The sequence below is a fragment of the Cnephaeus nilssonii genome, assembly GCF_951640355.1.
Source record: "Cnephaeus nilssonii genome assembly, chromosome: 2".
In the NCBI taxonomy this organism is placed as follows: Eukaryota; Metazoa; Chordata; class Mammalia; order Chiroptera; family Vespertilionidae; genus Cnephaeus; species Cnephaeus nilssonii.
This window is the reverse complement of record NC_137073.1, coordinates 9389007-9414300: the sequence shown is the minus strand read 5'-3', so window position 1 is coordinate 9414300 and position 25294 is coordinate 9389007. Positions and strand designations below refer to the sequence as shown.

General features: G+C 56.4%; 2 protein-coding genes across 2 annotated transcripts in view; one reads left to right on the top strand and one right to left on the bottom strand.

Annotated features, from left to right (window-relative positions):
• Positions 1-23633, top strand: part of ITGAD (integrin subunit alpha D) — a gene marked incomplete at its 5' end in the record, with an annotated part of 30093 nt that extends 6460 nt beyond the window's left edge. Inside the window, 25 exons of the mRNA XM_079790167.1 lie at positions 1817-1947; positions 2645-2790; positions 5587-5740; positions 5840-5990; positions 6189-6262; positions 7380-7509; positions 7630-7772; positions 7941-8081; positions 8173-8382; positions 9044-9174; positions 9259-9434; positions 9997-10151; positions 10418-10549; positions 11347-11420; positions 11641-11782; positions 17829-17942; positions 18042-18121; positions 18228-18311; positions 21485-21563; positions 21724-21831; positions 21936-22013; positions 22330-22443; positions 22584-22685; positions 22940-23050; positions 23499-23633. Of these exons, the coding sequence (XP_079646293.1) occupies positions 1817-1947; positions 2645-2790; positions 5587-5740; positions 5840-5990; positions 6189-6262; positions 7380-7509; positions 7630-7772; positions 7941-8081; positions 8173-8382; positions 9044-9174; positions 9259-9434; positions 9997-10151; positions 10418-10549; positions 11347-11420; positions 11641-11782; positions 17829-17942; positions 18042-18121; positions 18228-18311; positions 21485-21563; positions 21724-21831; positions 21936-22013; positions 22330-22443; positions 22584-22685; positions 22940-23050; positions 23499-23597 (3059 nt within the window). The 3' untranslated portion in view covers positions 23598-23633. The remainder of the gene's footprint in view (positions 1-1816; positions 1948-2644; positions 2791-5586; positions 5741-5839; positions 5991-6188; positions 6263-7379; positions 7510-7629; positions 7773-7940; positions 8082-8172; positions 8383-9043; positions 9175-9258; positions 9435-9996; positions 10152-10417; positions 10550-11346; positions 11421-11640; positions 11783-17828; positions 17943-18041; positions 18122-18227; positions 18312-21484; positions 21564-21723; positions 21832-21935; positions 22014-22329; positions 22444-22583; positions 22686-22939; positions 23051-23498) is intronic.
• A 905-nt stretch (positions 23634-24538) lies between these two features.
• Positions 24539-25050, bottom strand: COX6A2 (cytochrome c oxidase subunit 6A2; the record flags this gene model as incomplete). Its single annotated transcript, XM_079759758.1, has 3 exons — positions 24539-24622; positions 24707-24843; positions 24972-25050. The coding sequence occupies 3 exons, from the start codon at positions 25048-25050 to the stop codon at positions 24539-24541; spliced, it is 300 nt and encodes a 99-aa protein (XP_079615884.1).
• Positions 25051-25294: the final 244 nt, after the last annotated feature.

The following is a 25294-nucleotide window of genomic DNA, read 5'->3' as shown; positions in this document are numbered from 1 at the left end:
GTGGGCGAGGAGGGAGACCACGCTGCCTCCCCCGTGGCCGAGGGGACAGCGGGCCCCAGGGCCGGGCCGGCCTCTCCGGTGCTGACTGAGGACATGACCGGGGACAGTGCGTTGGGTCAGGGGAGCCGTGATGCCAGACGTGGTGGCTTTCAGCCGAAGGGGAGGCGGCAGCAGAAACCCCGTAGCCACAGGGTCTGCAGAGGGGGAGCTGGAGGAGGGTGCCCGCTTTCGGGTGCCTGTGCGGGGGATGTGGCATTTAAATACTCGGAGGGGAATGTCTCCCCGAAGTCTCCGGGGCCTGAGGAAATGGAACCTGCAGGAGAGGCGTTTGCCTGGAAGGGAAGGGGCGGTGTCCAGGCAGTGGAGGGTGCCCGGCTTGTTGCATCCTCACGAGATAGACCCTGGGTGCTGGGCAGGTGCTGGGTGGGGGTAGCGTGAGAAGGGGGCCTGAGGGCCTCTGAGCCTGCCGGCGGGCGGGCGGCTGGATTTCCCAGTCCTGAGGAGGCAGGGCAGTGGTCTCCCATTTGCTCTCTGCAGAGCTGGCTGAGCAGGAGGATGGGGGCGGAGCGGCCGCGGCTGAGCCTCACTCCTCCGTGCTGGGTCCCTGGCCCCACCAGCCCGGGCAGCACAGGATGTGGGCACACTGCAGGCAGCCACTGGGTCTGGAAGACAGGCCACAGCCCCCCACACGAGTGTGGGGACCGTCTGACATGTCCTCTTTGTACCGTGCTTAAGGCCTGGCTTCCATCACAGTGTGGACTCCACAGGCAGGGATGGAGCTCTTTAAAGCTCTGGTCTTACATTACATCCCCTGGAAAAGACCGGAGGCTCCCTTGCGAATGTTCTCGGGAACCATGCCCGTGAGTGTGAGGAAAGCAGGACTGGGCAGAGGGAGAGGGTGGGCGCAGAGCCATCGGATCAGAGGCCTCAGCCGGAGCTCGGAGCTCGGAGCTTGGAGCTTGGAGCGTGGAGCGTGGAGCGTGGAGCATGGAGCGTGGCTGGATACAGGTTGCCTCCAGGAACAGGAGGTGTAACTGTGGGCAAGACAGCTTCCTTTTGGACGGGCGTGATCCCCGGTAGGGACTCCACAGGGAGCCCTACACAGCTAATTCCCTGTGGCTGCGATGAGCGCTTTGTCCTGATAGGGGTCAGGCGTGGTGGCACGCCCCAGCTGCACCTGTGTCCTTCCCTGGGCGGGCCTAGCGCCACGCCAGCATGTGGTGCCCTGGGGATAACAACCACCGCTCACTTGGGGATGGGGGCGGGACACCCCTATCTTTGCGTACATATATCAGTTCTTTTTATCCTGGCAATAATCCCACGTGGGAAGCCCTATTATTATGCCCATTTCACAGATGGGGAAAACTGACGCCAGTGAAGTTACATACCTTGCCTGAATCCACCCCTGGTAGGTGGTGGAGCTGACTTGAGCCCAGCATGCTGGCTCCAGGATGCACACGCTGAACCACTTTGCTAAAATGCCTTCTCCTAACCTCTATGACATCTTTAGAGTGCGTGTTCAATAGGTATTTGTTGACTACATGACTGAGGAGCCCACTGGGCCCCTGCCCTCTACTTCCTCCTTCCCCTTTCCACGCCTTGTGGGCAGAGGGGAGCCACAGGGACTCCGCTGAGGGGAGAAGGGGCTGGGCCACAGGCGCGGGTCTCCTCTGTAGAGGGTGTGGGAAACCGGGTGGGAATTGATTCCTGCGCCCAGAACAACCCCCTGCGTCTGTGGAGGGGGAAGGCTCTCTGGGTCCTCGGAGATGGCTGGCACCCACACGCGCATCTCTGATTCTTCCCGCCCTCTCTGCAGAGTGCCCGCACCAGGAGATGGACATCGTCTTCCTCATCGATGGCTCGGGCAGCATCGGCCAAAGTGACTTTAAGCAGATGAAGAACTTTGTCAGAGCCGTGATGGACCAGTTTAAGGGCACCAACACCCTGGTGAAGACTGGGTCCCCTAGGCCTGAGGAGTGGGATGGGGGGTGTGCGGGGTCTGCTCCTGGGGACGACAGCCTGGGAGGGAGCGTGGCATCGGGAGGTGGCTGGCTCAGCGGACCTGTGCTGTGATGAGGCCAGGGTCCAGGGTCCAGGCAAGGTGCCAGCGTAGGGCCAACTTGAGTCCTGACCTAGGAGGTCCCCCCCAGGTGCATTTAATAGGTTCCCACATGCCACAGACAATAGGCTGTTTTGCTGTTTAAAAGCATTGAAAAATTTGTAAAATAATTCTGCTGTGAAATGTGACTGAAAGTAACATGGCCAGATAATTGATGATTCTTTACAATTCTTAACTCATGGCTTCTCCAGCTCAGTATTTGATCTCCCGGTAATCAGTGAATGTGCATGTTCAAATTCTTGAGAAGGAGGAAGCACAGCCTACCAACTGATTTCATGTGTTATCGTTTTTAAAATGTAAGTTTAACAAATACTGTGGTTGGCAAGGTCTGTTAGAAGCACTATTGGATTTCGATGTTCTGGATTTCTTTTGGGTCATTTTCTTTCCTTGTGGGTTTCAGTATGTGTTTGCTGGGCCTCAAAGACACAGACCATGGGTTGTAAGTCCAAAACTATTCCAAAATAAAAAGCGTATTACACCCCAAAACGACAGCCCCTGAGCCCAAGCCCCCGTCTCGGCCCGCAGTTCTCGCTGATGCAGTACTCCAACATCCTGGAGACCCACTTCAACTTCATCCGGTTCCAGACCAACCCGAGCCCTCAGCGCCTGCTGGATCCCATCGTCCAACTGAGCGGGCTGACCTTTACAGCCTCAGCCATCCAGAGGGTGGTGTAAGCTCCCCCGGCTGCCTGCGGGATCCCGCCTCCCCCCACCCCCTGCGGCCTGCGGGATCCCGCCTCCCCCACCCCCTGCTGCCTGCGGGATCCCGCCTCCCCCCACCCCCTGCGGCCTGCGGGATCCCGCCTCCCCCACCCCCTGCTGCCTGCGGGATCCCGCCTCCCCCCACCCCCTGAGGCCTGCGGGATCCCGCCTCCCCCCACCCCCTGCGGCCTGCGGGATCCCACCTCCCCCACCCCCTGCTGCCTGCGGGATCCCGCCTCCCCCACCCCCTGCTGCCTGCGGGATCCCGCCTCCCCCCACCCCCTGCGGCCTGCGGGATCCCGCCTCCCCCACCCCCTGCTGCCTGTGGGATCCGGCCTCCCCCACCCCCTGCTGCCTGCGGGATCCCGCCTCCCCCACCCCCTGCTGCCTGCGGGATCCCGCCTCCCCCACCCCCTGCTGCCTGCGGGATCCCGCCTCCCCCACCCCCTGCTGCCTGCGGGATCCCGCCTCCCCCCACCCCCTGCGGCCTGCGGGATCCCGCCTCCCCCACCCCCTGCTGCCTGTGGGATCCGGCCTCCCCCACCCCCTGCTGCCTGCGGGATCCCGCCTCCCCCACCCCCTGCTGCCTGCGGGATCCCGCCTCCCCCACCCCCTGCTGCCTGTGGGATCCCGCCTCCCCCACCCCCTGCGGCCTGCGGGATCCCGCCTCCCCCACCCCCTGCTGCCTGTGGGATCCGGCCTCCCCCACCCCCTGCGGCCTGCGGGATCCCGCCTCCCCCTGGGTCCTGTACAGCCTCCCTCCAGGCTGAGGGAGGCTCTAGGGAAAGGGGCGCAAAGGGAAGGGAGGGGCTGCAGGCAGAGTCCTCCCTGGAGTGCTTCTGGCCTCCTGGCTCACTGCATCCCCCCCCCCCCCTTGCAGGAAGGGCTCCTCTGCCCCCTCCCCGTGCCTGGCCTTACACTGGCTGGACCCTGAGCCCACCTAGGGCAGCCAGCTCCTGGCCTTTGGTTCAGACACACCTGGCTCCCCACGCTGGCTCCCCACTTGTGGTCTGGGCAACCCTGGGAGTTACTGACGCTTTCTGTCTCAGTACATTGTCCAGTGAGAACAAACTCACCAGCTGGTTGTAGGGTGAAACGAGGTACCATGTGTGAGGAGCTAATGCAGAGAAGGCGCTGGATCAGCGACGGGGCTGTTCGAGCCGTGCCGCCCTCCTCCCCGCCCCGCAGGCCCCGCGCCTCTCTCCCGCTCCTTCCTCACCCACGCGTGCCCTCTTCATTACCTGGGTGCTTATGTTGTATTCTGTAACTTTTGGTGTTGTTTGACTGTGTTTAAAACCAGCACATGGAATGCATTACTAACCACGTGCTCACAGGATACAGATGGCCCCACCATACGCTGGCGCCGGCCGGGCACCTGTCAGCACTGGGTGCGGAGGCCCGGGAGGAGGGCCTCGGTGAGGCCAGCACAGAAGACGCGGTTCTCGTGGGAGAGCCGGGCTGAGTGTCCTGGATGCTTTGCTGCCCGCACGCTCCCGGGCGCGGCTCTGGGGGTGCCCCTGCCAGACGCCCCCTCTTTCCTCCTGGTGGCTCTTCGGCCCTGGCCACTGGCCCCTGGGGCGGGACAGGCGTGAGAGCAGCCTCTGCCCCTGAGTGCGGCTTCTGTCCTGGTGCCGCCCCTTCCTTCCCTGAGCCCCGTCCGGGGCGGCCCGTGGCAAGGTTCTCTCAGAGCCGCCCTGCTCCACTCTCCGTGGCCCAGACAGCGCCGGCCAGCCGCTCCCCAGAGCCACGGAGCCTCAGGCTGACTCAGCTCCTCCCGCCGCTGACTGGGGTTGGGGTGGGGAGTAGGAATTTTGTTACAAAGGAGACAAAAGGGCAATGACGTTAAGGAAATATTGGGGACTTACTGTCCCTCCAGCCTAACACCTCACTGTATTTATTTTTTTAATCCTCACCTGAGGATATGTTTATTGATTTGAGAGAGAGACAGAGAGAAACATTGATTGGTTGCCTCCCACTTGCACCCCAACCAGAATCAAACCTGCAACCTGGGTATGTGCCCTGACTGGGAATCGAACCCACCACCTTTTTGCTATATGGATCCGGGGCTCAGCCATGTCACACAGGGCTCCCGTCCCTCGTGTGGCTGGTCAGGGGGCCCTGAGGCTGGAACACGAGAGCCGCACTCGCGTGGCGGCCGCCTCGGCAGGATTGGCCGGGGTGGCGGGCGGGCTGGGATGGCTGGGCCTCTCTCCCTGTGGCCACTGCAACAGGGTAGCTAGACCTCTCTCCTGTGGCTCAAGGGCTCCCCAAGGGGCAAAAGCTACCAAGGCTTTGGGGCCCATAACTGGCATGGTGTCTCTTCCACGGCAGCCGAGTAGAGCAAGTCCCAGGCGGGCTTCAGCATGGGAAGGGGATCGGGTGGGGCTCCTGGGGCCACCTTGGGAGACCGGCTATGGCACAATCGTCATCCTCATCTTGATGGAGGGAAGCAGAGGCTCAGAGCCGAAGCAGCCCGCCCGCCCGCCCGCAGAGCGGCTGACCCAGAGCTCCTGCCCACACCACGCTGCCCCCGGGAGTGAGAGTCCGCCGCGGATGGCCTTCTGGGAGCAGGGAACCGAGAGTCTTCGTTGTTGGCCTTTCTGGTCACTGTCAGCATGGTTTTCAAAAGGGCTGAATGGACCTCTTCACAAGCCTGGCATCTAGGGCGCCAGGACGCCCCGGCTCTCGGATGAGCTAGTGGTGCTGCAGACGATTTCCTCCCAGAGTCGGTCCCCTCAGCAGCATCTCCCTGTCTTCCCTGGCAGGAAGGAACTATTTCACAGTAAGAACGGGGCCCGCAAAAGTGCCAAGAAGATCCTCATTGTTATCACAGACGGACAGAAATACAAAGACCCCCTTGAATACAGCGATGTCATCCCCCAGGCCGAGAGAGCCGGCATCGTCCGCTATGCCATCGGGGTGCGTCCTCTTCCTCTGCACCTCCCAGGCTCGGCCTGCACCTGCCCGCGCCCCCCCTGCCCCCGCGCCCAGCTCCTCCTCAGCTGCCTCTCTGCGCAGGTGGGAGGCGCTTTCCAGGAACGGGCCGCCAGGCAGGAGCTGGACATCATTGGCTCAGCGCCCTCGCAGGACCATGTGTTCAAGGTGGACAACTTTGCCGCACTCGGCAGCATCCAGAAGCAGCTGCAGGAGAAGATCTTCGCAGTGGAGGGTAAATGGGGAAAGAGCTGGGGTCTCAGAACTGAAGGTGTCCGGGCCCAGTTGTCCCCTGCGGGTCTGAAGGCCCCTCCCTGGTCACAGCTCACAGCTCCCCCAGAAGTGAACCCACGCCCCAGACCACGTCCCCGTCCTCTGCTCTGAGTCCTTGCGGCCTCATGGCCTCCGGAGCCTAAGTGACCTGTTCCCGCAGGAACCCAGTCGAGGACAAGTAGCGCTTTCCAGTATGAGATGTCCCAAGAAGGCTTCAGTTCAGCACTCATGACGGTGGGTGGAGCGCGTGCGTGGCAAACAGGCCTCGGGCCCTGCCCTGGGCCAGCCCTTGGCTGGCAGCTGGGACCCAGAAGTAGACAAGAAAGCCGACCCTGTCCTCAAGCTCACCATCTGTTCGGGGGGAGACGTTCAGGGTGTGTGTGGGCGCTGGGGGCACGGCAGAGGACAGATTAGCCAGCGCTCCTTCTGCTCCTGATGACCAGGACACCACGCACTTTCACACTGTGCTGAGGGTCGGGGCAGAGCAAGAGAGGGGCTCGGAGGAGACCGGGGTGGTAACTGAAGCTGGATGCTGAGGAAGGGCCAACCCTGGAAACGCGTGGGCAGAGAGCGCTCCGGGTGGAGGGGAAAGCGCGTGCACGGGGCCTGAGGCAGGACAAGGTCACTGCAGCGGGGCGCTGGAAGGACCAGCGTCCCGGGCAGAGCGCGAGGGCCGCGTGGAAGGAGATGGCCACGGCGGTGGGGAGGGCCAGACCGCACAGACCCAGACATGACACATCGCATGCCTGTCCAAAGGTCGGTGTGTGGTCCATATGTCCAGAGGGACCTGCTTCCAGGCAATTTGTGGAGAGAGCGAGGGGGACACAGAAATGAAATGAGGCTGGCCATGAATTGGTCCCTAAGCTGAGCCATGGGTCCTATGGGCTCGTTATACGCTTCTCTCTACTTTTGTAAATGTTCTAAATTATCCACAACGGGAAGTTTCCAAGTAAACGGTCTGTGTGGAGCAGGAAATGCCCATGGCTTCCCGGGGGAGGAGCAGCCCCAGGAGGGAGGAGGCTGCCGCTTCCAGAGGGAGGCGCTGAGTCCCAGCAGGAGAGGAGCGGTGCCCGGCAGGGCTTGGTGTGTTGGGAACAGAGGGGACTCCACAGGCTGGACTGGGGTGGATCCTAGATGCCACCCTCAGGGGCCTGGTGACGGGTGCCATCTTGGTTCCCCAGGAGGGTGGTGGCTGCACACTTGGGTTTGAGGAGACCTAGCTCTGGGCAGTGAGAGGTGGTGGGGCTGACCAGCAGGGCCCGGATGGGGAAGAGGAATTCCAATGATGAGTGAGGCCGCCGTGGAGTTGCTCTCTCCTCGCCCCCGGCTCAGCCCCAGGACTTTCTCCCAGGACGGACCCGTTCTGGGCGCTGTGGGGAGCTTCAGCTGGTCTGGAGGTGCCTTCCTGTACCCCGAAAATACGAAACCCACCTTCATCAACATGTCTCAGGAGAATGTGGACATGACGGACTCCTACCTGGGTGAGAAGAGGCTTTGGCTGTGAGGACAGGCGGGCGATGAGCTGCCTGGGGGGCAGGGGCGCGGGGGGGGGGGGTGAGGGGGGCAGGAGGCGGCCTTTGTGCTGAGGCCCAGCCCCTCAGGTTACTCCACGGAGCTGGCCCTTTGGAAGGGGGTGCAGAGCCTGGTCCTGGGGGCCCCCCGCCATCAGCACACCGGGAAGGCCGTCATCTTCACCCAGGCGGCCGGGCAGTGGAGGCCGAAGGCTGAAGTCCCAGGGACCCAGGTTGGGTGTGGAGGACCCTGAGGGGGGCGGGGTCTCCAGGGAGGAGGGAGCAGATGAAGGGGTTCGGGACTCGTGGGGGGAGGTCCTGGTGCCCAGGGAGAGGCGGGACCTGCCCAGAGGGTGCCCTGCGCCAGGGCAGACAGGGTGACTCGAGGCTCTGCCCTCCAGATTGGCTCCTACTTCGGGGCCTCCCTCTGCTCTGTGGACGTGGACAGAGATGGCAGCTCCGACCTGGTCCTCATCGGGGCTCCCCATTACTACGAGCTGACCCGGGGGGGCCGGGTGTCTGTGTGCCCCTTGCCCCGGGGGGTGAGTGGCTGAGGAGACCTGGCTGGGTGGGGCCTGGGTGTGGGGTGGAGGGGTTGCCCGGGGTGGGACTGGCGCTGTTTCTGTTCTGCAGAGGGCCAGGTGGCAGTGCCAGGCCGTTCTCCGTGGGGAGCAGGGCCACCCCTGGGGCCGCTTTGGGGCAGCCCTGACCGCGCTGGGGGACGTGAATGGGGACAAGCTGACGGACGTGGCCATCGGGGCCCCGGGGGAGCAGGAGAACCGGGGTGCTGTGTACCTGTTCCATGGGACCTCGGGGCTGGGCGTCAGCCCCTCCCACAGCCAGGTGAGGCCCCTCTTCAGCCTCCTTCGCATTTTTTAGATTCACCTGCTGCTGCCCCCCCTCCGGCCCCCCCCCACACACCTGCCTTGGCAGGAGCCAGCCCCTCCTCCTCTCCGCGGCGTGTTTCCCTGACGTCCACCAGGCCCACTAAGCAGATTGCCTCCTCCTCTCCTGTGGTTTCAACAGGCTTCAGCTTGTTGTGGGCAGCTTATCGTTAAGAGACGGTAGGCCCATGTAAATGCCTGGCCAGCAGATCAGCTGTGTGCCTTTAGGCAAAGGGCTGAGTTGGCTTTAGTTTCCTTCTATGAAACATTTAATAATAAATCCACTCCATAGGCTTCGTGTAAATATAGCTCAATGGGAGTCCATTCATCTAACGTTTATGAATAAACACAAATTAATAACTGGCTCTGTTGTGTTCCCATCGTGATGCTTTTATTTTGTTGTCAACCTGCACCCTCATGATGAGTTGGCCCCAAAGCGCTCCCCTGTCTTTGTCCAGGGTCCCTGAGACAGTTACTCTGCCTGCCTTCCATCCTACCCCCATCTCTTCGGTCCAGTGTCTCCACTCCGATCCCATTCACTGCAGCCTCCTTCCCAAATCTTTCTCGTCAAATCTCTCCGTCACCTCCCCCTGACCTCTACCTTTCTCCTCCCTGGCCAGCGCATCGCAGGCTCCCAGCTCTCCCCCAGGCTCCAGAATTTTGGGCAGTCGCTGAGTGGAGGTCAGGATCTCACCCAGGATGGACTGGCAGACCTGGCTGTGGGGTCCCGGGGTCACGTGCTGCTGCTCAGGTGACAGCTCCCACATCCCACCCTGCTTGCTGTGCGTCTGACCTACTCTTCCTCGTCCTCCCAGAGGCAGAGTCCTCTCCTCAGCCCTGTGTGTACCCCCAGGAGCCGGCCAGTGCTGGGCATGGGGGTGGCCATCAGATTCGCCCCCTCCGAGGTGGGGCAGGCTGAGTACCAGTGCCTGGAAGAGGTGCCCTCCCCGCTGGGAGCTGGGAGCGCCACCATCTGTTTCACTATCCACAAAAGCTCACCTGACCAGCTGGGTGAGTTTCCTCCGGTGGGACCCAGTCCCTCAGCCCCCGAGGCCCCAGCCCTATCCTCAGGACAGGGGGGCCCTGAAGCCAAGTCTCACTTCATACCCACTTCTGCCCGTGGTGGGAACCTGGGCCCTTCTCTCCCCCTCTCCCCCGCCCGGGCCAAAGGTCTGTCTCCAGCATCAGTCTGGAGTCTGCGGACCTCTCTCCACCCGCCAGCCGCTGCCTGCCTAGAGGCCACCCTCTTCCTTCTGGGCTTGGAGCTCTTCCCCTGTCTGTTCTCGCACCTTCCCATCCTCCTCCTAGAGTGATTAGCCCTAAAATGCAAACCTGGCCTCCTCACGTCCCTGCTTAACACCCCTCAGCTCTCCCCTTGCCTTTGTAAAGACCAAAGCCCCTCCTCACAGCCTCAATGACCCGGCCCCTCCCCCGACGCCAGCCTTCCTCGTCCTGTTCCCCCTAATCCACATGGACCACAGAGACTGCTCAGCAATATCTGTTGCATGAATACATGAGACAGGACACTGGAGGTTCTCTTTCCCATTCTGTCTTCCATCCTCCTCCTCCTCAGGCGACGTCCAAAGCTCTGTCCGGTATGACCTGGCGCTGGACCCCGGCCGGCTGACTTCTCGCGCCGTTTTTGAAGAGACCAAGAACTGGACTTTGACTCGAAGGAAAATCTTGGGGCTGGGAGAGCACTGTGAGACCCTGAAGTTGTTTTTACCTGTGAGGACTTTGCATTGTGGGAAAGGGAGAGGGAGAGGGAGGGGGAACCCAGGGCTGGCACCCCTGTTCCCCACTGAGTGAGGTGGGAAGCGGGAGGGGGAGGGGGCCTGGGGCTGGAGAGAGGGAAGTTGGGGTCAGAGAAGCGGGCTCCACAGCGTGGTTAGGGCACCGTGTGACAGCGGGAAATGAATCCAGCGGAGGAGAAGCCCCCGGCGGGGAAAGGAGGGAGGCAGAGAGAGGGTTCTTAAAAGCCCATCCTCCCTCAGGACTGCGTGGAGGATGTGGTGAGCCCCATCATCCTGCGGGTCAGCTTCTCCCTGGTGGGGCAGCCCATCCCCTCCTCCCAGAACCTCCGCCCTGTGCTGGCCATGGGCTCCCAGGACCTCTTCACAGCTTCTGTGAGTCTCCCGATGAAGCCCCGGGGATGTGTTGACTTTCTTGTGTCTCCATGTGCGTAAGAAACTCCAGTAGCTCCCAATCGCCCACCAACCACGTCGAGTCCAAAAGGGCACCCCCCGATCACCGAGACCCTGTCCGCTTGGACCCTACACACACACACTCCCGTTTTCATTCTGCAGGCCCTTCCTAACGTGTCTCATTCCTGCCCCTGTGCCTTTGCCCACGTTGTAGCTCTTATGTGGAAGACATCTTCTCTCCTCCTCAGCGATCCTTAGTCCCTGAAGCCCCAGTCTCACCTCCCTTTCTCTGGGAATCCACACTCGGCATCCGTCTCTTCTCTGGCCTCGTAGCATGTCACGGTGACGTGCCACATGTCGCATACGTGCAGTCATAGCCATGTGCATCTACCTCTGTGGCTCTCTTCAAATTGCTCTCTTGGCAAGAACCAGGTCTCATTCACCTGTAGTTTCTACCTTTCCTAACTCTCCAACCCCATCCGACCCAAAGCCTGTCCGAGTATCGACTCTTAACAATGTCTGTTGAATAGTTGTCCCAGTGTGAGTTAGGTTTGATTTCTCAGCTAAACATTATGTTCCTTGAAGCCAAGGATGTTGTCTTAGCTTTCTTTTATAGTCTCACTGCCTGTCTCCCACCACCCCACGCCTTGCCAGTGCCTAGCACAGTGCTTGGTGCAGGGTGTGGGCTCAGTAATGCTCAGTGTTGATGAGTGCTCTTAATGAGGGAGTTGGAGAAGGATTAAGACATGGATGGGAAGAGGCCTACTGTTTCGCTGCAGCTCCCCTTTGAGAAGAACTGTGGGCAAGATCACCTCTGTGAAGGGGACTTGAATGTCCACCTCAGCTTCTCAGGGTGAGTGCTATCTCCTCCCACATCCAGGCACTCGAGCTTCTGGGTCTCCTGCCAGCAGGATGAGAAGTGCTTGTGTTCCCCTTTGGCTGTCTTTATAACAGAAATGATTGGAATGTTATCAGCTAATAGCTCATGAGCTTCCAGGGTCCTGCCCCTGCCCCTGATTCAATTCCAAACCCTTTCCAATGGAATCTCTCTCGAGTTGTACTTCCTCCTTCAGCCTGCAGGCCCTGGTGGTGGGAAGCTCTCCAGAACTCAACGTGACAGTGGCTGTGTGGAATGAGGGTGAGGATTCCTACAGAACTGTGATCAACTTCTACTACCCAGCAGGGCTGTCCTATCGACGAGTATTAGGAACTCAGGTAAATAGCTCCTTGCGCTCCGGTTGGCTGGGACCTTTCCCCTGCCCTGGCTTATAGTAGGTTCCTTTATGTCTCCTATGATAAAAGATAAAACACAGAGAAAAGTACGTAAAGCAGATATACACTTTAACAAATAATATTAAGTAAATGTCTATGCAATTAGCACCCCAGTGGGAAATAAATCCAGGTCAAGAAATAAAATAGGGCTAGCACCCCCAGAAGCGCTCTCAATATGCACCTTTCCTCATCATAACCTCACTCTCTCCCCAAAGTAATCGCCATCTGACTTGTGACAATCCACTCCTTGTATTTCTTTATAGTTTTTTACCGTCCATGAGTACATCCCTGGTACTGTTCAATTTTGCCAATATATGAACTTTATTTGGATAGAAACATGCTACTTTTTTTGTCTTTCTTCTTTTCTTTAATGCTATGCTTGTGAGATTCATTCCTGTTGTTGCTTGTGGCTGTGGAACATTTTCATTGCTATATAGAAGCCCTTTTGTATGACTATACCACAATTTGTTTACCTATTCTATAATTGATGGTCATTTTGAGTTGTTTCCTGATTTTGGCCATGACCATTCTTTTTTTTTTTTTTTTTTTTTTTTTTCTTTGTTGATTAAGGTGTCATATATTTGTCCTCATCCCCCCATTCCCATCCCACCCCCCTCCCCATGGATGCCCCAACCCTCTGTTGAACTTAAGCATTGGTTAGGCTCATATGCATGCACACAAGACCTTTGGTTGATCTCTCCCCCCTCCCCCCACCCTCCCCTATCCTCCCTCTGAGGCCCGATAGTCCGATCGATGCCTCCTTGTTTCTGGTTCTGTTCTTGTTCATCAGTCTATGTTGTTCATCATTTCCCCTAGATGAGCGAAATCATGTGTCACTAGAGATATACTTATAAGAATTGAATGTGCGACGAGCAATAATAGTTATGCTGACAGGCAAATGAATCAGTCTGTAGTGAGTTTCTTTCTGGTCCAACAGTTCTTTTGAGACCCAATATCAATGTCCACAAGTTCCTTATGAGTACATGTCGGCACTGACCCCTCAGCTCTGGATGGTGGACAAATGGTGGTAATGCAGGTCCGACTCCCTCTGGTTTGGTCTCGGCCGGATCCAGGGGCACGGCTTCACCCGGATCCAGGGGCCCACGGCCTCACCCGGACCCGGGATCCAGTCTCACTCGGATCTAGGGGCACACAGCCTCGCCCAGACCCAGGATTCAGCTTCATCCGGACCCAGGGGCGCATGGCCTCACCCGGACCCAGGGGCGCGTGGCCTCTCCCAGACCCAGGGTCGCGTGGCCTCACCCGGATCCAGGGGCCCACGGCCTCACCCGGACCCGGGACCCAGGCTCACCCGGATCCAGGGGCCCACGGCCTCACCCGGACCCGGGGCCCAGGGGCCCACGGCCTCACCCGGACCCGGGACCCAGGCTCACCCGGATCCAGGGGCCCACGGCCTCACCCGGACCCGGGGCCAGGCTCACCCGGATCCAGGGGCCCACGGCCTCACCCGGACCCGGGGCCCAGGCTCACCCGGATCCAGGGGCCCAGGGCCTCACCCGGACCCGGGGCCCAGGCTCACCCGGATCCAGGGGCCCAGGGCCTCGCCCGGACCCGGGACCCAGGCTCACCCGGATCCAGGGGCCCAGGGCCTCGCCCGGACCCGGGGCCAGGCTCACCCGGATCCAGGGGCCCAGGGCCTCGCCCGGACCCGGGACCCAGGCTCACCCGGATCCAGGGGCCCAGGGCCTCCCCCGGACCCGGGGCCAGGCTCACCCGGATCCAGGGGCCCAGGGCCTCCCCCGGACCCGGGGGCCATGACCATTCTTGATCATATATTCTGGTGTGCCTATGCATTAATATTTGGAAGGTATATACCACATGTGGGAATGCTGATCATTGGGTAAGTGTGTCTTCAATTTTCATAAGTAAAGCCAAACCACTTTCACCTATTGACACTCTACCAGTAGTGTATGAGAGTTCTTGTGACTTTCATCCACTCCAACACTTGGCATTGTCCAATTTTTTAAATTTTCATCTATCCAGTAGGTGAGTAATAATATTTCCTAGCAGTTTTAATTTTCATTTCTCTAATAAAGTTGAAAAACTTTTCATATATTTCCTGGTCACTTGCTTCTTTTAGGAAGTTCCTGTCCAGGTCCTTTTCTTCTTCTTCTATTGAGTTGTCCACCTTTTTCTTATTGAGTTGTAAGTGTTTGTACATATTCTGGTTCCTATTCCTTTTCCAGTTACATGTGCTCAAATATCTTTTCCAATAAATATCTTTGTTGTTTGTTTTTTTTCAGTCTCCTTATAGTGTCTTTTAATAAATGTCTTAATTTGATTGTGGTTGATTTTTATAAATCTTTAGTGTATTTTTAAATAATTTTTTTATTTTTTAATCATAGTTGACACAATATTATATTAGTTTCAGGTATGCAAAATATTAGACATTTATATAACTTACCAAGTATTCACCTCAATCAGTCTACTACCCATCTGACACCATACATGGTGATTACATTATTGACCACATTCCCCATGCCGTACCTTACATCCCCATGACTGTTTTTATGGCTGGCAATTTGTATACCTTAATCTCCTGCCCTCCTTTTCTTTTTGTTAATACTCACCAGAGATATTTTTTCCGTTGAATTTTAGAGAGAGTGTAAGGGAGGTAGGTAGGAAGAGGGAGAGAGAGAGAGGAAGAGAGAGAGAGAGAGAGAGAGAGAGAGAGAGAGAGAGAGAGAGAGAGAGAGATGCATTAATTTGCAAGAGACACATTGATTGGTTGCCTCCTGTACCCTCCCTGACTGGGGCTGGAATTGAACTTGCAACCCAGGTACATTTCCTGACCAGGAATTGAACCCACACCCTTTTTTTTTTTTATTGATTTCAGAGAGAAAGAGAGAGGGAGAAACATCCATGATGAGAGAGAATCCTTGATGGGCTGGCTCCTGCACGCCCCCTACTGGGGATCCAGCCTGCAACCCGGGCATGCGCCCTCCAGGTTCATAGGTGGTGGCTCCACCCCTGAGCCACGCCCGCCAGGCCCGAGTGTAACTTTTACAGACTTTGAACCGAACGTACCCGTGCTGGCTCTGTCCTGGGGGCCTCTGAATCACGTGCTGACTGAGGACAGTGGCAGTGAGTCACTGAGGCCTGGCTGCTGTTTTAAAGTCAAGGGACACAGTGCCTGTGCTTGCCGCCATTCTAACTCCGAAAACCAAGTCTTCTGATGGTTTCCAATCCGTGGATTGTGTCCTTTACGGATTTAGATGTCCTGTGCTACCTTTCCCTCAAAGTCAGCGCCATCCGACTGTGCTTTGCACATTTTCAGCGGTCAAAGGAGGTCCGGGGAGGGCGGTGGCCGGTGGGCGCCGGGGTCGCGGGCAGTGAGACCTTCCCTCCCGCCGAGGACAAGGAGTTGAGAGACAGGAACGCTGACTTCGGTGACACCTGGTGGGCCCGAGGCATCCCGCCCAGAGACCACTTGGAGGACTTGGGGGGGAGGGAGGAGATAAGAAAAGCCGCCCGCAGGACCGAGGTCTCGTCGCCCCGAGTTGCAGGGCAGCGGTATCCCGCGTCGGGAACCCACGTGGTACCCGAGCGCCTCCTGAACCCGAAGAGTCAAAATGCAAAAAAAACCCCGAATGTGCAGGCTCTGCCCACATTAGGGAGCCCGCGGGGCCAGGGCTGCCCGGAACCACGAGGAGTCGTTGCTGCACGTGCAGGTCGCCATCCTCCCGGTGCTGGCGGCGGCGGAAGCGGGTGTCTCCGCGAGCAGAGCTGTCCTGGGGGGCACGGGACAACGCAGCGACGTCCCTCGCGCAGAGCTGAACCCACACCCTTTGTTGCATTGGCCGACACCATATCCACAGAGCCACACTGGCCAGGGCCTCTTCCCCTTTTTCATTCATTCCCCCAAACCCCCTACCATCTGGAAACCATCAAAATGCTCTCTGTAGCTTTAAGTTTGTTTCTGTTTTGCTTGTTCATTTTTGTTTGTTTGTTTTTTAGAGTCCACATACAAGTGAAATCACATGACATTTATCTTTTTCTGTCTGACCCATTTCACTTAGCATAATACCCTCCATGTCCATCCACGCTGTTGCAAATGCAAGATTTTATTCTCTTATGTAGCTGAGTAATATTCCTTTGTATATATGTACCACGTCTTCTTTATCCATTCATCCATCAAACTGACACTTAGGTTGTTTCTATATCTTGGCCAATTGTAAACAATGCTGCAATGAACTTATGGATGCATATGTCTTTTTTAAAAGTATATTTTTATTGATTTCAGAGTGGAAGGGAGAGGAAGAGAGAGATAGAAACATCAATGATGAAAGAGAATCATTGATCAGCTGCCTCCTGCACGCCCCCTACTGGAGATGGAGCCTGCAACCCAGGCCTGTGCCCTTGACCGAAATCAAACCCAGGGTCCTTCAGTCCACAGGCCGACGCTCTATTCACTGAGCCAAACTGGCCAGGGCGATGCATGTGTCTTTTTGAAGTAGTGTTGGGTTTCTTTAAATAAGTGCCCAGAACTGGCATTACTGAGTACTTGTTTGTCTCTTGTTATAGCTTTTGTTTTAAAGTCTATCTTGTCTAGTATAGTATTGCACCCCAGCTTTCTTTTCATTTCCATTTGCATAAAATATCTTTTCCCATCCCTTTACTTTTAGTCTGTGTGTGTCTTTCATTCTGAGGTGGGTGTCTTGTAGACAGCATACATATGAATCTTGTTTTCTTATCCATTCAGCTACCCTATGATTTTTGATTGGAGCATTTAATACATTTACATTTAAAGTTATTTTTGCTATGTTCTTTGGTTAATCCCTTTAACTTCTTTATCCAGTCAACAAGACATTGAAATAAAGTCATTATTGATAGGTATGTAGATATTTCCATTTTATTATTCATATCTTTATTTTTCCTCCTTCTCCCCTTCCTCCCTCCTCCCCCCTCCTTCTTCTCCTCCTCCTCCTTCTCCTCCTTCTCTTCCTTCTCCTCCTCCTCCATTACATACAATAATGATGAAGTTTTTCATCATTATTTCTTCAAATAGGTTTTCAATTTCTTGCTCTCTCTTTTCTCATTCCAGCATCCCATGATGCAAATGTTAGTACACTTGGTGTTGTCCCTAAGCCCCTTAAACTGTGTGCTTTCTGCTACCTTGTTTTCCAAATTGCAGATTTAACCCTCTGCTTCATCTAAACTACTGTTGATTCCCTCTAAGGTATTCTTCATTTCAATTATTGTATTCTTCATTTTTGACTGGTTCTTTTTTGTTTTCAATCTCCATTTGTATGTTCCCCATCTCACTCAGCCACAACCCCTGCTGGTTATCACAGCCAGAAGTTAAGGATGCTTTTCTTCCTGGCACTGGCACACTGAGCTGGGGAGCCTGGTGTGGGGCTGAGACCCCTTGCTCCTCAGAAGGGACCCCCACAGCCAAAATATCCCTCCTGATTTTTAACCACCACACACAGGTTTAGGACCAACCTGTTCCATGTCTCCACCCCTCCTACCAGTCTCCATGTGGTTTCTTCTGTATGGCCTTAGTTATAGGACTTCTATTCAGCTAGTCTCAATGATGGTTGTTCTGTAGTTTGTTTGTAGTTTAGATGTGGCCATGGGAGGAGCTGATTACAGAGTTTACCTGCTCTGCCATCTTGACCAGAGGTCCTTCTTTAGTGTTTTTATGTATAGATCTTATTTAAGATATATTTCCCTCCTCCAAGGTAATGAAAAAATACTCCCTTATATCACCTTCTAAAAGCTTTATAATGTTGCCTTTTGACATTTAAGTCTTTTAGTTGGAATTTATTTTAATGGACGGAGTAAGGTAGGGATCCAATTTTGTTGTTTGTTTGTTTTTTTGTTTTTGTATGGGCCAATTTTCCCGGGATAATTAATTGAAAAGCTTGTCCTTTCCTCTATTGCTCTGTAATGCCACCACTGTCATATATCAAGCTCATATATGCATGTGGGTCATTGTTTTGGATTCTCTCTCCTCCTCTGGAAGCAGCCCCATCAGCGCCCACTACACCTGGCATGTGAGGCAGTGCCCACAGGGAGTGAGAGCCTGAGGAGCAGCAGCTGTAGCATCAACCACCCCATTTTCCGAGGGGGCAGTAAGGTCAGTGCTTACCCCCAAATCCTCACACTCTCCTCACTGTCCTTCCCTCAGTCCCCCATAACCTTCCCTCTCCCCATTCCTTCTTTCTTCTTCCATCAGGGCACCTTCATAGTCACATTTGATGTTTTCTACAAGGCCACCCTGGGAGACAAGTTGCTTCTGAGGGCCAATGTCAGCAGGTAAGCCCAGACCAGGTATGGTGTGTCCTTCACCCTCCAGTCTCCTGTGCCAGCCTGAGATTCCTCTCTTGGTTTCCTTCCCAACTGGGCTCCCCCCTCTCTCCAGTGAGAATAATAAGCCTACAACCAACAAGACCACCTTCCAGTTGGAGCTCCCGGTGAAATACGCCGTCTACACAGTGATCAGCAGGTGACTAATCCCTGGCCCTTTCCTTGGACCTCTGACCTTCCTCCAAGGCCAGTACCTCCCCTGCAGCCCAGCCTGCTCTTTTGAGGATGGGTATCTAAGCTAGTCCCTCTGGTTCCTCACATGTAAATATTTGTGACCCGCCATATGCTTGTTCCACCTGCAGACGTATCTTTAGTTGCCCTTCACTTTCTTGCACTTCACAGATACTGTGTTTTTTTACAAACAGAGGGTTTGTGGCAACCTCCAGTCAAGCAAGTCTATCTGTGCCATTTTCCGACAGGTTAGGATGGTTAGCATTTTTTAGCAAGGAAGTATTTTTTTTTAATGAAGGTATGTTTATTGTTTAGACATAATGCTATTGCACACTTAATAGACTACAGTGTTCATGGAAACATAACTTCGATAGGCACTGGGAAACCAAAAGACTCGATGGACTCAATTGCAATATTTGCTTTTTATAGAGGTGGTCCGGTTCTGAACCCATGATATCTCTGAGGTGCGCCTGTGGCATAATGCTTGCTTCTTCTCTGCCGCCTTGGCCTGCTGGGGGGACGCACACACCGTGCTGCTGCTGTGTGCCACCCCCTCTCTCTGAGATGCAGCCTTCCTTTCACCCGGAGCCAGTCCTGTGCTTGGTGCTAAACAGGAGTGTGCCCAAGCTAAGCTACTAGACTGAGACTGAGGCTCTTTCTTCTCAGCACTCGAAAGGGGGACCTTGTGCCCAGCAGGATATGGTCTTTCCACACACACAGGAAAGGAAAGGTCAGGTTTTCACAAAACTGAGAGGCGAGCGGAGGTGTGAGAAACTGCGGGAAGGCCTCTAACAGCCCAAGGCCGAGGCAGGCCACAAGAAAGGCAGTGCAGGGTGCTGCTGGGTGCCGAAGGTGGAGGAGGAGGGGCAGGCCAGGCAGGAAGCAGGGCAAGGACTCCACAACCTGGCTGACCTCCAGAGGGTGAGAGACTTGGTCAGAAACTGACAGCGTTGCCAGGGGACAGTCTGCTGCTGATGTGTGAATTTTTAGAGGAACGAGGGAGGGGGTCAAGCAATGTCATTGCCCGTCCACACTCGGTGTGCATTTCCCCTTATGTCCATGGGAAAATACTAAAACTTATCCTCAGAGCTTATAGTGGTGTGCGCTTATGATGTGCCAGGCATTAAAGCACTTCACATGTATTTATGTTTATTTCATCCTTCAAACAACTCTATGATATAGTTATTGTTACCCCCTTTTTACCAACAAAGAAATCAAGGGGCTAAATAACTTGCCCTGACATTCAGCTGGTAAGTGGCAGAACCAGGAGTCAAACCTAGATGGACCAGAGCTTGTGCCAGCGGCCAGACAACATACTTCCCTAAGGAGTGGCAAGGCTGAGTGACTGACTCAAATATGAAAAGAGATTTAGAACGAGACGATTTTAAGGTAGAAAACTGATGCAGAGAAGGGGGTCGGGTAGGGAGCAGAGAGAAAAACTAACAATATTAAAGGAAACAAATGAATTCTAACATTTATGCACTGCTGCAAACATCACAACTCCATTATAGGTCGCCACTATTCTTAACAGCCCCACTTTAAAGAGTAAAACACTACAGGGCTCCCGAGAGGTTCTGTAGTTTGCCTTAAATTACTCAGGCAGGAAGTGGTGGACCTCAGCTGTGAACCCAGGTGGTCGGCCCCTATGTTCTCTCTCTCTCTCTCTCTCTCTCTCTCTCTCTCTCTCTCTCTCTCTCTCCTCATTCTCTCTCTCTCTCTTTCAATTGATTTCAGAGATGGAGGGAGATGGAGAGAGGGATAGAAACATCAACGATGAGAAAGAATCACTGATTGGCTGCCTTCTGCACTGCCCCTGCTGGGGGTCGAGCCCACAGCCCGGGCATGTGCCCTAACTGGGAATCGAACCATGACCTCCTGGTTCATGGGTTGACACTCAACCACGAAACCACACTGGCAGGGCTGGCTCCTATGTTCTTAATCATCAAAGTGACAGCCACAGCTGTGGGGTCTGCAAAGGCAAGATTTATGACTTAACTGTTGAATCTCCAGAGCCAAGCACACAGCCTGGCACAGGGTAAATGTTTACTGGAGGAGGCCATGGATGGATGGATGGATGAATGGATAGGTGGATGGAAGGATAGATGAATAGGTGGATGGAAGGATGGATAAATAGGTGGATGGAAGGATGGATGAATAGGTGGATGGAAGGATGGATGAATAGGTGGGTGGAAGGATGGATAAATAGGTGGATGGAAGGATGGATAGGTGGATGGAAGGATGGATAGGTGGATGGAAGGATAGATGGAAGGATGGATAGGTGGATGGAAGGATAGATGGAAGGATGGATAGGTGGATGGAAGGATGAATGGATGAATGGATGGATGGAAAGCCTCCTGCAGCCAAGAACATGTATGTCCACTCCATGAGCTTGTGCCCATGTGCCATGTTTATTTAACTGCCCAGGATAGTCACGTCTATTTTCTTCACCCCCATTATGGAGGTGCTCATGCTCCATTTTTTGAGTGACCCAGTCATTCCTGCGAGCCTCCTTAGGCTTATGTGTTCTTACAGTAGCCGGAGCAAGCCTCACCTGAAGTCAGCCTTAACCTACTAGAGCAGCAGCTCCCAACCCTTTTTGTCTCATGGCACATAAACTAATTACTAAAATTCTGTGGCGCCCCCAGAAGATGTATTTTTTCCAATCTGACCAAAAATAGGTGTAATTTTGATTCATTCACACCAGCTGGCTATTGTTGTGTTGGCCATTGTCATTTTTTTTTTTTTTGACACTCTAAGGGAAAAGAGGTCAGCGCTCCTGACTAAATAGTCAGGTATTGCATGTTTTAAAAATTCTTGCAGCACAGGTTGAAAATTGCTGCTACAGAAAGCAAATCTATAAAACGCATGTAAACACCTTTTTCCCATGGGAAATGGTTAACTGTTATGGGAGGTGATGTTTCGGTTATGCCTCTAAGTGGAAATTTCCAGAAGGGGAGTGAGTAAGGGCAAAGGCACGGGCATCTGAGGGAGCCAGGGCACCCCAGGACAAGCTGGCAGTTCTGGTGAAGAGGGCAAAGGGCACAGGGGGAGCTGAAGCTGAGGCTGCAGAGGCTGTGGGAACCTGGGTCACCTGCCGATGGCCCCAGCACCGTGTCTCACCAACAAGCCCTCTTTCTCCAGGAAGGAAGAATCCACCAAGTACTTCAACTTTTCAACTTCCGATGGGAAGAGCAGGAAAGAAGCTGAGCATCGATATCGTGTGAGAGGCGGAAATATTCGTGTCTGCCCTCCCGTGTGCTGCCAACATTGAAAGTTGGTGGGAAAAGATGGAGAGGAGCTGGGGGCTAGAGCCAGAACAGAAAGAAATGGGATTTGGGGTGCTCCAGGGACCACCGTAATGTTGTCTCGGTTTCCTGCAGGTGACTAACCTGAGCCAGCGGGATCTGGCCATCAGCGTTCATTTCTGGGTCCCCGTGCTGCTGAATGGCGTGGCGGTGTGGGACGTGGCTGCGGTGACTCCCTCACAGGTGCCTGCCTGGCTTGCCTCACTGAGCAGGGCTGACCCCACAGTGCCCCGCACCCTCTCGCCAGGGACATTTCCATCATTCTGCGGCTGTTTCTCTCTCACTAGAGTCTCTCTTGTGCGTCAGAGATGGGACCTCCCCAGCAACCTGACTCCCAGACTCAGATTCCAAGGAGTTTTGTGCTGGTGAGAAAGGCCCTGGGCGCCCCTGTCAGACCAGCAGCTCATGGGGGAACACGGGGAAATGCAGAGCTATATATAGGGTACCCCCCAAAATGTAAGAGGGCAGTGTTTATTAAAATACGGTTCATTTTCAAAATTGAACTATCAACTGTTAAAGTATATACACATTTTTGGGACATCCTGTATACGTCCTATAATTGTTAACCTGTTCCTCACCCCAAATCTGACACTTTCTCTCCTCTTGTTATGGATGAATAGGTGGGTGGATGGAATAGGTAGGTTAAGGCCCTCCTTAACTTCATTGCTCTCCTGTCCCTAGGACTGCTCGGCTGCCGCCTGCCGGAGGTTCCGCTGTGACGTCCCCTCCTTCGGCATCCAGGAGGAACTTGACTTCATCCTGAAGGGCAACCTCAGCTTCGGCTGGGTCAGCCAGGTGTGTGGGCCCAGCGGCAGAGACCCTGCCCCAGCCCCGGGCGGTCCCCGAATGTCTGTGCCGGCCTCCGGGGAGCGAGGGCATCTCCCTGGCGCCCAGCTTTCCCCAGAGCCGGCTGCCAGCTCCCCTGCCCTCTGCAGACGCAGCAGAAGAAGGTGTCGGTGGTGAGCGTGGCGGAAATCACGTTCGACAGAGCCGTGTACGCCCAGCTCCCGGGCCAGGAGGCGTTTCTGAGAGCCCAGGTAGCGACCGTGTGGGAGGCAGCAGCCAGGTGGTGAGAGGCTCTGATGCTGAATCCGTGTGCCGGTGGGGCTCACGGCCCGGAGGGAGGCGGGGGGTGAAGATCCCGGGGTGGGACAGATGTCCCTAAACCCCGAGGGCTTCTGTAGCTCAGCCCAGGAGTCTGGCCTGGGGAGGCAGGGGAGGAGGTTAGGGGAGGAGAGCCTGGGAGGAGCCGGGGCAGCCAGAGGCCCGAAGCTTTCTGCTCCCCTCTCAGATGGAGATGGTGCTGGAAGAGTATGAGGTGTATGACCCCCTGCCCCTCGTTGTGGGCAGCTCGGTGGGAGGACTGGTGCTGCTGGCTCTCATCACAGCCACGCTCTTCAAGGTGAGTGCTCGCCTCCCACACCTGGCGCCGCCCGCAGCCGACCCCAGGCCTCCCAGACAGGGCGGCCCAGCGGGAAGAGCGCAGACCCTGGAGCCAGGCCGGCCTGGGCGCACATTTCGGCTCCTCTTACCGTTTAACGTCAGGCGAGTTGCTCAGGCTCTCTGGGTTTGTCTCCCATTTTGGGAATAATAATAATGCCTACATCACAGAGTGGCTACAGCAACAGAAATGAGGCCCTGACCACAGCATCCGTGCTTTCCCTGCTCCACACTATGTGTCTAACCGCTGATCTTGGAACTCGGGGCCACTGGGAACGTGATCGCTGCGTTCACATAAGCGTTCCGCACACCACACAGTCAGCTCAGTGCCCTTCTCACTCAGCTTCCCGCTCACTCCCAGCACCTTCCCTGCCCTCTTACCCAGCTCTTCTCATTACTTCCCGTCACAGCTTGGCTTCTTCAAACGTCGGTACAAAGAAATGATGGATGACAAGCCCGAAGACGCCACCATGTTCAGCGGGGAGGCGCCCCGGGAGCCTTTGTCCTAGTGACCTGCTCCCCTGTTTATTGCTCCCCATGGCTGGGGTGGCCTGGGCCTCCGGACCGGCTTCCTTGGGGGTAACTTCTGCATGGAGCGGGCTGGCTGAGCCACTCAGCGGGTGCTGCCCGCCTTCCCACGGCCTTGCCAGCCCTCCTCAGTGGGAACCCCCTTTTTGCCGAAGCAGGCCCGGGGCCAGCATGGACTTCCTTATGTGTGAGAATTGCCACATTAAATGAGGATGGAAAACGCATTTTCCTGGTGTGAAAGAGCTCTGATCCCGGCAGGCCCGGTGCTGTTCTAGGAAGTCTGGGTGAACCCTTTGTGTGTAGAGAGAATGTTCTCTCCCTTCCTCAGGGGACAGGCCTGCCCCGCCTTCTCCCGGTGGTGGGAGCAGTGTCCGGGGAGGGGGGAGCAGTGTCCAGCTTCAGCCCAGGCTCCGTGCCCCTTGGCGATGGGCCGTGAGCAGAGGGTCTCAGTGAAGGCAATGCCCAGAGCTGGTTTCACCAGCGACCCCCTGGAATGGGTTCCCCGAAGCTAGGAGAGCCAGGCTTCCAGACAGAAGCACCCGATTTCCCAACGAACGCAGAAGACCCCTCGCAGGCGGCCATGGAGGGCGGGAATGCCCCCCTCGGAGCCAGGGCATGAGCCTCTGCGGGGGCTGCAGACCCTGTTGGACGTCAGGGCTGTTTCCGGTGGCCGGACTCCCGTTCACCCTGAGAGCCTGGGCACCCGCAGCCCTCATTAGTGACCCCTGAGCCAGAGGGAGCGCCGCCCCCACCCGCCCCGTCGGGCCTGGAGGGGAGCGCGCACCGTGCGCATGCGCCGGCGCCAGGAGGGCCCCGTCCCCCCCCCACCCCCCCCCGCCCCGTCCCCCGTCCCCGGTCCCCGGTCCCCACGGAGCTGAGCCACGGCTTCCACATCTTTATTGAGCGGGGCCTCCGCCGGGCCTCAGGGCCGCTCGTAGCCGGTGGGCAGAGGGTTGACGTGGGGATTGTGGAAAAGGGTGTGGTTGCCGTCGCCCCAGGAGAAGGGCTGCGGAGAGAGGGGGAGAGCGAGCCGTCACCCCGGCGCCCCGCGCCCCCCGCGCCCCCTCCCGGCAGCAGGGAGCTCCCCTACCTTGGTGCGGATGCGCAGGTGGTGGTAGGGCACGAAGGGGGGGCGCTCGTGGTGGCCCGCGTGCAGCCAGCAGTTGAGGGAGCAGAGGGCCACGCCGGGCAGCGCCAGCACGAAGGTCAGGAGGCGCCAGGTGCCGCCTGCAGGGGACCGGACAGGGCGGAGAGGGGGAGTCAGCGGCGGGGCGTCCCGGGACCCGGGAAGGCCCTGCGGGCGGGAGCGGGGCGTGTGCGAGGGGGAGAAGCCACAGCCGGGGGCCCCCACTCACCTCCGGCCCCTCCGTGGCCGCCCTGGGCCGCACTCGCCAGGCCGCGGCTGCAGGACCTCAGCGGCAGAGCCAGAGCCATGGCGCCCAGCAGCCGGCCCGCAGGTCTGTCCTTCCTCTCCTTCACCCGGGCCCAGCTCCCCTCCCCGCGCGGGGCCAATCACCTGTTGAGTCTGCACCAGGGCGGCTATTTTTAGGGGTTCTATATTTAAAATGAAGCCTGACTGGCATGGGTCCTGCCGTCCGGACAGCTGCCGTGTGTGCCTCTTGTCTTGGTGAGGGGCATTGCTGATACCCTAACTAAGCCATTCTTTTCATAGCCGCGG